Source organism: Pistacia vera, unplaced genomic scaffold (genome assembly GCF_008641045.1).
Source record: "Pistacia vera cultivar Batoury unplaced genomic scaffold, PisVer_v2 Contig62, whole genome shotgun sequence".
Lineage (NCBI taxonomy): Eukaryota > Viridiplantae > Streptophyta > Magnoliopsida > Sapindales > Anacardiaceae > Pistacia > Pistacia vera.
This window is the reverse complement of record NW_022196468.1, coordinates 92,451-106,127: the sequence shown is the minus strand read 5'-3', so window position 1 is coordinate 106,127 and position 13,677 is coordinate 92,451. Positions and strand designations below refer to the sequence as shown.

The 13,677-nt window shown below is 32.7% G+C and overlaps 1 protein-coding gene across 1 annotated transcript; it reads right to left on the bottom strand.

Moving 5' to 3' along the window:
* Positions 1 to 541: 541 nt before the first annotated feature.
* Positions 542 to 13,221, bottom strand: LOC116110882 (importin subunit alpha-9-like). The gene is made up of 11 exons (XM_031397096.1): positions 13,075 to 13,221; positions 12,562 to 12,781; positions 11,332 to 11,485; positions 10,345 to 10,447; positions 9,907 to 10,091; positions 9,624 to 9,703; positions 2,539 to 2,689; positions 1,700 to 1,781; positions 1,547 to 1,605; positions 1,139 to 1,444; positions 542 to 858 (listed from the first exon to the last, which is right to left on the bottom strand). The coding sequence occupies exons 1-11, from the start codon at positions 13,124 to 13,126 to the stop codon at positions 694 to 696; spliced, it is 1,557 nt and encodes a 518-aa protein (XP_031252956.1). The 5' UTR covers positions 13,127 to 13,221; the 3' UTR covers positions 542 to 693.
* Positions 13,222 to 13,677: the final 456 nt, after the last annotated feature.

Sequence of the window (13,677 nt, the reverse complement as noted above, 5' to 3'; positions counted from 1 at the left end):
AAATTTTTCGATTCAATGGCCCATTATGGGTCATTCAGGATTGATCAAAGGAAACAGTTTTATATTATGATCGAGTGAACGTGATTTTAATCAATTGCATTTGATCATTGTTGATTAACTTAGTAATAGTTCATAATTTTAATTGGATTTATAAATGTTTAGTGAATATAAATTTTATCAAAAAATAATATAAGGTTAAAGAACAAAAAAAATATGCATCAACCCTAAACTAAATCAATCAAATATTTATCAAAACATGTTTTTCTAAACCATGATCAAATTGACAGGGAAAAAGTAAAAAAAAAAAAAAAAAAATTTGGATCTCTCAATTCTTAAATCATAGGATAATAACATTACGCAAAAGATCAAAATATTGTTCATCCGAAATAAATTTAAAGTTTTCACTGGAGAAGAGGAAAAGTAATCAAATATCACACACATTTGAACGAAATTAAATCCATAATTTACATGTTCTGTAAGAACATATTATACATCACTGCCTAAAGACTAAAGAACAGATACTACAAACATCCATTGGCACTACTAATCAAACCCAAATCTTGATGGTTAATGGATCCTCAACAGCCATCTTTATATTACATAAATCATTGCCGAAGATTAGTCAGAGAAGGTCAAGGTTATATGAGGGAGGATCAGAACCGGAAAACGTCGCTAATCGTAGCATCATGCAGCCTAGTCATCGAGACCATAGTCTTCCCCGAAGTATTTATCAACCAGACCATTCGCCATGTTTCTTAGGTCTTCATTTTCATGGAACTGAAATCTTTCCATAGCATCGATTCCATCCTCCTGCTCTACAAGTTTTGGGCCCTCACCATTGGGCATCCCTCTCAAAACCTACATGCACATTAATTTAAATAACTTCAGTTATTTCACAAAGTCATATAATAATTCTTTGAGCAATGAAGACTTTCATTAAGACTGAGATACAAGACAAGTCCAGCATCCCACTAGCAACACAATGAGCAGAAAAAAGGAGTATTAAAATAAGCTCAAAGAAAACTGAGCTTTATAGTGCAATTTGCTATTTAGAAACGGAAAACCATAGTAAAAAAACAATGTTCAAACTCTATGCATAAACTCAAGAGAGAATGTTAAAAGAACAAGATTAGCTTACAAGCTCCATGAATTGAAGGCCTAGTCTGGCAGCCTCAATGTCGGCAGACCTAACCAAATCAATGAAACCAGGAAGGCATCCTCTACTGACCAGGGAAATCAAGTGTTCCTGAATCAATCTTGGCTTCCCATCACCTTCGGTTGGGGAAACACAAAGGTTACCCAAAACATATGCTACTTCCTTTCTTATATCAGATTGTGACGTGGAAAGAAGATGCAGTAACAACGCCAGGGCCTCACTGGAACATATTAATTGCTTGTGTTCTACAGAACCAGCAGCAATATTAGATAGCACCCAAGCTGCTTCCTATATTAACAAAAAAGAATCAATAAGAATGCGCTGTGATGGTTAGCTTTAATTCGACAAAAAAAAAAAAAAAATAATAATAATAATAACAATAATACTAACCTTCTTCAAGACCCTGTGCTCACTCTTCAAGCATTTTACTAGAACCTCTATAACTTTATCTGGAAATGTTATCTTCTATGTTAGTTTGGCAAATATAATATGCGATGCCAAGAAATGCTTCTCATATTAGCAAGCAGGAAGTAGTTAACTAGCCTGTGATTTCACGTCCAGGAACAAGAATATCGCAAATTGTGTTTGAATCACCAGCCACAAGATTACCTAAGCTTCGCAGCACCTATGAAGAAACTTGTGTCAATAGACCACAGGCCAAGGGATTAATGCTCTTAAGAACAGTTCATATCCATATAAGTTAAAGTACTATGCAATGATACATGCATATTAACATATTGCTTGAAAGGATGACATAGAATAAATGACATTGCAACTTAATTTTTTTTTTCTTAAATTAACATGATTGTTGAAGATAAATTGCAGCTTGCATTGAATTCAAACATAGAATCATACCACCCTTTTCTTATAGGCTCTTGTCAATCCACATGATGAAAGATTACAAATTATAAAAAAGTAACACTAAATTCACTATTTTTTATTCATATTAGCTGCAGTACTATGCAATGTTACACGCACATCCATTTTTGTAAGTTCAATAACATTCTTTCCTTATATGCTCCTTATCCTGATATCATCCACACTATGAAAAATCAGAAGTATAATAATATAATATTATATTTGCACACAGAACACTATTTTCAGGAGGATAACATCTACTGCAACAATCACAATGGAAGTTTCAGAAATGATGATTTTAGGCAAGTAACGAATTGGTATTTATGGTTCAATTTCCGATTATTGAAGCAACAATCACATTGGAAGTTTCAAAAATGATGATTTTAGGCAAGTATTGCAAATTAATTAAAGCATGCAGACAAAGTAACCATCTCAATGTTTGTATTGTAAAGATGATCATATTCGTCAGAAAAATATTTAATTGAAATTTTCAAAAGGAGGCAGTCACTCATTTTTCATCTTACTGGGATGAGTAACTGCAAGCTATTTGTTGTAGCCAATCTTTCTACAAGTTGTGGAAGGACATCACTCTTCACCAGCATACTAGTAGCAACATTTGAAAGGGCTGAAAGATACACAACTACCCATGCAACTTCAGTTGCCAATTCCTCATTCCTGAAATAAACAATTTATTTGATTATATGAAATTTTTTGTCTAATATGACGAGTTTCCAAGGTTAATTTTTCCAGTGACAAAAAGACATTTATATTTGAGAAATAAAATGAACTTTTCCAAACCAAACAGGTAATCACGAACTGAAATACAACTACAAGATCAATTTGCCCAAATGATGAGGAATAAGAAGCCAGGTGAATTTTCAAGATTCTAGTAAATTTAAATCTCCATCCCAAGTTTTTGTATGAAATACTTCTCAGTAAAATTCCTCAACATGAAAATAACATAATGGATAGCATCCATTTTTGCACCAATATTCTGGATTTGTTGAAGTTTTCAACAAGCAAATTAACCCAAAACCAGGGCCTTAATAGGAAAAATTTAGTTTTTGTATGAAATACTTCTCAGTAAAATTCCTCAACATGAAAATAACATAATGGATAGCATCCATTTTTGCACCAATATTCTGGATTTGTTGAAGTTTTCAACAAGCAAATTAACCCAAAACCAGGGCCTTAATAGGAAAAATTTAGTTTTTGTATGAAATACTTCTCAGTAAAATTCCTCAACATGAAAATAACATAATGGATAGCATCCATTTTTGCACCAATATTCTGGATTTGTTGAAGTTTTCAACAAGCAAATTAACCCAAAACCAGGGCCTTAATAGGAAAAATTTAGTTTTTGTATGAAATACTTCTCAGTAAAATTCCTCAACATGAAAATAACATAATGGATAGCATCCATTTTTGCACCAATATTCTGGATTTGTTGAAGTTTTCAACAAGCAAATTAACCCAAAACCAGGGCCTTAATAGGAAAAATTTAGTTTTTGTATGAAATACTTCTCAGTAAAATTCCTCAACATGAAAATAACATAATGGATAGCATCCATTTTTGCACCAATATTCTGGATTTGTTGAAGTTTTCAACAAGCAAATTAACCCAAAACCAGGGCCTTAATAGGAAAAATTTAGTTTTTGTATGAAATACTTCTCAGTAAAATTCCTCAACATGAAAATAACATAATGGATAGCATCCATTTTTGCACCAATATTCTGGATTTGTTGAAGTTTTCAACAAGCAAATTAACCCAAAACCAGGGCCTTAATAGGAAAAATTTAGTTTTTGTATGAAATACTTCTCAGTAAAATTCCTCAACATGAAAATAACATAATGGATAGCATCCATTTTTGCACCAATATTCTGGATTTGTTGAAGTTTTCAACAAGCAAATTAACCCAAAACCAGGGCCTTAATAGGAAAAATTTAGTTTTTGTATGAAATACTTCTCAGTAAAATTCCTCAACATGAAAATAACATAATGGATAGCATCCATTTTTGCACCAATATTCTGGATTTGTTGAAGTTTTCAACAAGCAAATTAACCCAAAACCAGGGCCTTAATAGGAAAAATTTAGTTTTTGTATGAAATACTTCTCAGTAAAATTCCTCAACATGAAAATAACATAATGGATAGCATCCATTTTTGCACCAATATTCTGGATTTGTTGAAGTTTTCAACAAGCAAATTAACCCAAAACCAGGGCCTTAATAGGAAAAATTTAGTTTTTGTATGAAATACTTCTCAGTAAAATTCCTCAACATGAAAATAACATAATGGATAGCATCCATTTTTGCACCAATATTCTGGATTTGTTGAAGTTTTCAACAAGCAAATTAACCCAAAACCAGGGCCTTAATAGGAAAAATTTAGTTTTTGTATGAAATACTTCTCAGTAAAATTCCTCAACATGAAAATAACATAATGGATAGCATCCATTTTTGCACCAATATTCTGGATTTGTTGAAGTTTTCAACAAGCAAATTAACCCAAAACCAGGGCCTTAATAGGAAAAATTTAGTTTTTGTATGAAATACTTCTCAGTAAAATTCCTCAACATGAAAATAACATAATGGATAGCATCCATTTTTGCACCAATATTCTGGATTTGTTGAAGTTTTCAACAAGCAAATTAACCCAAAACCAGGGCCTTAATAGGAAAAATTTAGTTTTTGTATGAAATACTTCTCAGTAAAATTCCTCAACATGAAAATAACATAATGGATAGCATCCATTTTTGCACCAATATTCTGGATTTGTTGAAGTTTTCAACAAGCAAATTAACCCAAAACCAGGGCCTTAATAGGAAAAATTTAGTTTTTGTATGAAATACTTCTCAGTAAAATTCCTCAACATGAAAATAACATAATGGATAGCATCCATTTTTGCACCAATATTCTGGATTTGTTGAAGTTTTCAACAAGCAAATTAACCCAAAACCAGGGCCTTAATAGGAAAAATTTAGTTTTTGTATGAAATACTTCTCAGTAAAATTCCTCAACATGAAAATAACATAATGGATAGCATCCATTTTTGCACCAATATTCTGGATTTGTTGAAGTTTTCAACAAGCAAATTAACCCAAAACCAGGGCCTTAATAGGAAAAATTTAGTTTTTGTATGAAATACTTCTCAGTAAAATTCCTCAACATGAAAATAACATAATGGATAGCATCCATTTTTGCACCAATATTCTGGATTTGTTGAAGTTTTCAACAAGCAAATTAACCCAAAACCAGGGCCTTAATAGGAAAAATTTAGTTTTTGTATGAAATACTTCTCAGTAAAATTCCTCAACATGAAAATAACATAATGGATAGCATCCATTTTTGCACCAATATTCTGGATTTGTTGAAGTTTTCAACAAGCAAATTAACCCAAAACCAGGGCCTTAATAGGAAAAATTTAGTTTTTGTATGAAATACTTCTCAGTAAAATTCCTCAACATGAAAATAACATAATGGATAGCATCCATTTTTGCACCAATATTCTGGATTTGTTGAAGTTTTCAACAAGCAAATTAACCCAAAACCAGGGCCTTAATAGGAAAAATTTAGTTTTTGTATGAAATACTTCTCAGTAAAATTCCTCAACATGAAAATAACATAATGGATAGCATCCATTTTTGCACCAATATTCTGGATTTGTTGAAGTTTTCAACAAGCAAATTAACCCAAAACCAGGGCCTTAATAGGAAAAATTTAGTTTTTGTATGAAATACTTCTCAGTAAAATTCCTCAACATGAAAATAACATAATGGATAGCATCCATTTTTGCACCAATATTCTGGATTTGTTGAAGTTTTCAACAAGCAAATTAACCCAAAACCAGGGCCTTAATAGGAAAAATTTAGTTTTTGTATGAAATACTTCTCAGTAAAATTCCTCAACATGAAAATAACATAATGGATAGCATCCATTTTTGCACCAATATTCTGGATTTGTTGAAGTTTTCAACAAGCAAATTAACCCAAAACCAGGGCCTTAATAGGAAAAATTTAGTTTTTGTATGAAATACTTCTCAGTAAAATTCCTCAACATGAAAATAACATAATGGATAGCATCCATTTTTGCACCAATATTCTGGATTTGTTGAAGTTTTCAACAAGCAAATTAACCCAAAACCAGGGCCTTAATAGGAAAAATTTAGTTTTTGTATGAAATACTTCTCAGTAAAATTCCTCAACATGAAAATAACATAATGGATAGCATCCATTTTTGCACCAATATTCTGGATTTGTTGAAGTTTTCAACAAGCAAATTAACCCAAAACCAGGGCCTTAATAGGAAAAATTTAGTTTTTGTATGAAATACTTCTCAGTAAAATTCCTCAACATGAAAATAACATAATGGATAGCATCCATTTTTGCACCAATATTCTGGATTTGTTGAAGTTTTCAACAAGCAAATTAACCCAAAACCAGGGCCTTAATAGGAAAAATTTAGTTTTTGTATGAAATACTTCTCAGTAAAATTCCTCAACATGAAAATAACATAATGGATAGCATCCATTTTTGCACCAATATTCTGGATTTGTTGAAGTTTTCAACAAGCAAATTAACCCAAAACCAGGGCCTTAATAGGAAAAATTTAGTTTTTGTATGAAATACTTCTCAGTAAAATTCCTCAACATGAAAATAACATAATGGATAGCATCCATTTTTGCACCAATATTCTGGATTTGTTGAAGTTTTCAACAAGCAAATTAACCCAAAACCAGGGCCTTAATAGGAAAAATTTAGTTTTTGTATGAAATACTTCTCAGTAAAATTCCTCAACATGAAAATAACATAATGGATAGCATCCATTTTTGCACCAATATTCTGGATTTGTTGAAGTTTTCAACAAGCAAATTAACCCAAAACCAGGGCCTTAATAGGAAAAATTTAGTTTTTGTATGAAATACTTCTCAGTAAAATTCCTCAACATGAAAATAACATAATGGATAGCATCCATTTTTGCACCAATATTCTGGATTTGTTGAAGTTTTCAACAAGCAAATTAACCCAAAACCAGGGCCTTAATAGGAAAAATTTAGTTTTTGTATGAAATACTTCTCAGTAAAATTCCTCAACATGAAAATAACATAATGGATAGCATCCATTTTTGCACCAATATTCTGGATTTGTTGAAGTTTTCAACAAGCAAATTAACCCAAAACCAGGGCCTTAATAGGAAAAATTTAGTTTTTGTATGAAATACTTCTCAGTAAAATTCCTCAACATGAAAATAACATAATGGATAGCATCCATTTTTGCACCAATATTCTGGATTTGTTGAAGTTTTCAACAAGCAAATTAACCCAAAACCAGGGCCTTAATAGGAAAAATTTAGTTTTTGTATGAAATACTTCTCAGTAAAATTCCTCAACATGAAAATAACATAATGGATAGCATCCATTTTTGCACCAATATTCTGGATTTGTTGAAGTTTTCAACAAGCAAATTAACCCAAAACCAGGGCCTTAATAGGAAAAATTTAGTTTTTGTATGAAATACTTCTCAGTAAAATTCCTCAACATGAAAATAACATAATGGATAGCATCCATTTTTGCACCAATATTCTGGATTTGTTGAAGTTTTCAACAAGCAAATTAACCCAAAACCAGGGCCTTAATAGGAAAAATTTAGTTTTTGTATGAAATACTTCTCAGTAAAATTCCTCAACATGAAAATAACATAATGGATAGCATCCATTTTTGCACCAATATTCTGGATTTGTTGAAGTTTTCAACAAGCAAATTAACCCAAAACCAGGGCCTTAATAGGAAAAATTTAGTTTTTGTATGAAATACTTCTCAGTAAAATTCCTCAACATGAAAATAACATAATGGATAGCATCCATTTTTGCACCAATATTCTGGATTTGTTGAAGTTTTCAACAAGCAAATTAACCCAAAACCAGGGCCTTAATAGGAAAAATTTAGTTTTTGTATGAAATACTTCTCAGTAAAATTCCTCAACATGAAAATAACATAATGGATAGCATCCATTTTTGCACCAATATTCTGGATTTGTTGAAGTTTTCAACAAGCAAATTAACCCAAAACCAGGGCCTTAATAGGAAAAATTTAGTTTTTGTATGAAATACTTCTCAGTAAAATTCCTCAACATGAAAATAACATAATGGATAGCATCCATTTTTGCACCAATATTCTGGATTTGTTGAAGTTTTCAACAAGCAAATTAACCCAAAACCAGGGCCTTAATAGGAAAAATTTAGTTTTTGTATGAAATACTTCTCAGTAAAATTCCTCAACATGAAAATAACATAATGGATAGCATCCATTTTTGCACCAATATTCTGGATTTGTTGAAGTTTTCAACAAGCAAATTAACCCAAAACCAGGGCCTTAATAGGAAAAATTTAGTTTTTGTATGAAATACTTCTCAGTAAAATTCCTCAACATGAAAATAACATAATGGATAGCATCCATTTTTGCACCAATATTCTGGATTTGTTGAAGTTTTCAACAAGCAAATTAACCCAAAACCAGGGCCTTAATAGGAAAAATTTAGTTTTTGTATGAAATACTTCTCAGTAAAATTCCTCAACATGAAAATAACATAATGGATAGCATCCATTTTTGCACCAATATTCTGGATTTGTTGAAGTTTTCAACAAGCAAATTAACCCAAAACCAGGGCCTTAATAGGAAAAATTTAGTTTTTGTATGAAATACTTCTCAGTAAAATTCCTCAACATGAAAATAACATAATGGATAGCATCCATTTTTGCACCAATATTCTGGATTTGTTGAAGTTTTCAACAAGCAAATTAACCCAAAACCAGGGCCTTAATAGGAAAAATTTAGTTTTTGTATGAAATACTTCTCAGTAAAATTCCTCAACATGAAAATAACATAATGGATAGCATCCATTTTTGCACCAATATTCTGGATTTGTTGAAGTTTTCAACAAGCAAATTAACCCAAAACCAGGGCCTTAATAGGAAAAATTTAGTTTTTGTATGAAATACTTCTCAGTAAAATTCCTCAACATGAAAATAACATAATGGATAGCATCCATTTTTGCACCAATATTCTGGATTTGTTGAAGTTTTCAACAAGCAAATTAACCCAAAACCAGGGCCTTAATAGGAAAAATTTTTCTATTTTCAAACAAAAAGTGAACCCTAGCAACATCGTTACATTAAATTTTACCAGTTTGAAGTTTTTTTTAATTGCATTTCAGTAGAAAGCAAATTTCCCAGACACGAAACAATAGCTAGGACAAAAGGCAGGGCTTCCTACAGTTGGGAAGAAGTAAAAACTTTCAGATGATTAGCCCTTTTCCTAGTGGGAAAAGTTTTGGTTTCTTCAGCAGGTTTCACCTTTATATAAAAAATTATACTCTGAAATGATTTTGCTTTAGTGTTGGAGTGTTACGGTATAGATTTCACCAAGAGATGTCACAAATATCATAATTAAAGAATAAATCTCAAATAGAAAAAATGGCTCTACGGTATAGAATCAAAAGCTTCCATATATAAAGGTTCAAGGTGTCAGTATAACAAAGCTATACACCAAACCCTAACATCCAGAATTGATTATGACTAATATCAGGAATCAAGAGACAAATTGCAACTTACGCTTTTTTCAAATGACAAAGAATTGCATCCAGTACTCCATTGACTCTAATGAGTTCTGATGCAGCTTTAGGATCTGGTCCCTAAATCCAAGCACATTGGAGTTATGTTGCAAATTAAATTTGATAAGGATATACACATGAACGAATCCACAAAAAAGCCATGAATACAATTTGAAAAATTCATGAAAGCATACACAAATACAAGCTGCACACATATAACTCAAACCACATCATTACACATGCATATTTGCAGCTTTTTTCCCAATTAAGAAAGAGATCAAAACCTTGATTAGATTTGACAATGCCCAAGCAGCTGTTCTCACAGTTGAACCCTTATTTGGCAGCATCATTCTTGCCAAAGGTGGTAAGGCCCCTTGGGCAAGCAAAACATCTCTTAACTCCTCTTCTTCACCAGCAACATTTCCTAATGCCCATGCGCACTGCTCAGCAACCGGCAAGGAACTCTTTTCTACATAAAGAAGTCCAGTCACAAGTAAAATTTTACTGAATTATTTATAGAAATCAATAGTTTATAAATGTCCAAGAAAGCAAAAATCATCCATCTTTAGCAATGAAAGTGGGTCCAGACTGATTTGAAATTCTTTTACAGACTATAAACACCAAAGGCTGCAAAACATAGGATATATACAATGAAATATCAGAAGATGAGGAAAGTTATTTCTTAATAAAAATAAAAATAAAGAGCAACAGCCCAAATTTACCTCCCAGGTGAGCAATAAGCAATGGTAATGCAGGCAGCAAGGCCTTTGTTTCCTCTTGTTTTCCTGCTGCAATGTTTGTAAGACACCAAGCTGCCTCAAGAAGCTGTAATATAAGCAACAAAAATAACATAATTAGAATATTTATATTTCCCTACATGGTTGACCAACACCAAAGGGCCTGTCAAGCATATATCAGTTAAACTCCATTTATTCCATGAAAATAAGATTGCAAGGAAAACAATTTCTGCATTTTCCAGTGATTGTGCAACACTAAAAATATTAAATGGAAAATAATATTTAAAACTTCATCAAACTATTAACAGATTTAAAGATGATACATCATTTTCTGAAACGTGCTGAAACCTTCCATAGTTACTTATCGACAACCAATAATTAGCACCTCATGTATGGTAATCATGTTCTAACAATGGTTACGTTAACCACCTCGACCTCCACAAACTGTTGCTTTTAGTAACTGTCATAGTTGGCTAATGGTAACTGCCATTGGCAATCATCAATTTTTGTTAGCAATTACATCGGACAACCATTATTAGTCTTTGACAATTCACAGCGTCATTAACTGTTACCATGAACTATGAACAACCACGTCTTTTGTCACAATTGATTACTGATAATCACCATTATCACCGATTATTGAAGCTCATCTGTATTGTGAATGACAATTATTCATCATTGTTAATCCCTGGAAACTAACATTCCACAGATTTTCTTTTGCACACTGAAAATTGAAAACTTGTGGATCATTAGTTAATTGACAGCAACTATTTTCTTATAAATTTTCTGATATGCCATGAAAACTGAAAGTTATGCAAAAATTGGTCATCTTTCTTATAAATATTTCACATTGAAAATTCTTTCCGATAGAAAAACACTTCCAACAAAACAAATGGCTTATAGATGCATAACTATTGATATCTTCATAATAATAAAACAATGAACCCAACAAATAGGAAACATTTTTCAGACCTGTTCATCTGGAGATCCAAATGAAAGACACTGCACAAGGGTGGATATTGCTCCTGCTTTAAGAGCAGTTTCTACAGGAGGGAATTCAAATCTTGACAATATACGCCTCAGTTCACGAAGGGCGTCCACCCTTTTATGCATTGCTCCTTTCCCCCTACCAATGCAAGAAAAAAGATAGAGTTAGCCGTCTCAGATAAGTAATACTTTATAAAAAGGAATCAAGCAAGAACCCATTTATCAAAGACCACCATGCTGATAGACAACCATCTCAAGCTACGGGAGAACAACTACAGAGAGCATCACTCATAGTGACTATAAATTTTCCCTCCATAAAGAAGGACCAATTTTTCAAAAGTTCTGCTTCCGAAAGTACTAAGGAACCACTCTTACATTCTTAGAGGAACCACCTCCTATGTACACTTCTAAATTTTAGAATCTAATCATCAAAACCTCACAGAAAATATTGATCATATGTTTTCCTAGTCCCTAGTATACAGTTTGGTGCACGTTCTTCCGTTTTCCCAAATCACTATATAGTTGCTCTGTATCATAGTCCCCATACTTCCTATATATCAAACTTTGCTCAGTGCTTTCTCCTGTCATCAACAGTTCTGCATTCCTAAAGTAGACAACACCATCATCTCCTCTGACCAAGTCACCCTATATATAATCTGTTATGAGCAGCCAAAATCTAAGTAAAACAAAAAGACTGATCATGAAGCAATAAACTGGACCTTACCAGAAACTTGTACTTGTCAATGATATACAGATAAAATTCAAACTAGTTTCAGAAAAATGCAAAACCAGAAGGATAAGAAGATGAATAAATAATTAGGCAAGCACTTAAGCAGAATGAATCACATATTGAACAAAAGCACCAGAAAAATAATAACTTCCCTACCCCCACTTCACACAACAGAATCAGACTGTGGATGCTCAGTCTTAGCCAGCTAAGATAATGCTATACGAGAAGCCAAGATTAAGCAATACGGAATAATTTGCAAATCTAATTAGAGTAATATTACACCAACAACTCTTTCTCTCACAACCCTGACTTGGTAACTCACAATTAATTAATGAGACCCATGTGAGACCCGTTGTGAACTGATCAATTGCAAGTTGCCACGTCAGGGTTGTGAGAGAAAGTTTGTGAGAGAGAGTTGTTGGTGTAGTATTACTCATACAATTATGTCCCACTATTTTATACATTGAAATGCATGATTGACATACTGATAAGCAACAGCAGACTTCAGCTCCTCCACAGCCGCAGCAGTTTGTGTCTCCAAAATCGATTGCTCTTCATCAACCATCATATCATTATCAACGGATACTTCACTATCACCACTAGTCCCCACTCTACACAGGCGCTTCGCACGCACCAACGATTCTCTTCTTTCTTTCCCCACAGTAACAGCATTTTGCCTTCTCCGTTGTGCCGCCACATTCCCAACTAGAAAACAAAACACACCACCGCCGTTTCACAAGCAAACGAGACAGTTCGATAATAAAGATTTCGAATTAAATAACAAATAAACACACAAATAAGCACACGTGATCCATTGATTAATCTTTTTCGGCTAGGAACCTAATTTAACTATTAGCCGAACTCTTGGCGAGTTCACCATAATTTCTCAAACCTTAAACACCAACGAAACCAAGCGTCTACAATTTTCTCGGGAAACAAACTAATCAATGGTTTCATTTGAATACAAAACCTAGTATAAGAGAGATTAAGGAACTAACCTGAAGACTTGATGGGGTCTCTTCTGTGAGGAGTTAACCCTTCATCGGCCATCTTAGAGAAAGCTATGAGATTGTATTTTCCAGCGGAGTAATGAGAAGTCAAAGAAGTTTTTTGAATGTAAATTCGAAAACCCCAAATTACAACGATCGATCGCTTTTTCACGCGCCCAAGCGCGAAATTTCTCCGCCTTCGATTAATCGCTATTTATTAAACTGCCCTGAGTTTTCTAAATTTACGACGCTGTACCCATAAACTTTCGATATTTAATTATTTAATCGAAATATGATTTTATTTTAAAACATGATTTTCGAGTAATAAAACAATTTTTTTTTTTTAATATCAATTTAATAATTTTCTCGAGTTAGATTTAATTTGGAATTGAGTTAAGTGAGCTGTTTTACGGTTGAAGACCTAAAATAATAAGTTTAGAAGCTTCTTATTAATACATTTATGGAAATAACATGGTTAAGATGTAACTAGTTAACCCAAAGGGGTTGGCCTGACAGACAGAAAGGTTTGCTCCCTTCATTGACTTTCTGGGTTTGAATCACCTTGGGGTCATCTACTGCATTTATGGCTTACCTAGGAACATTGAGTTTGTA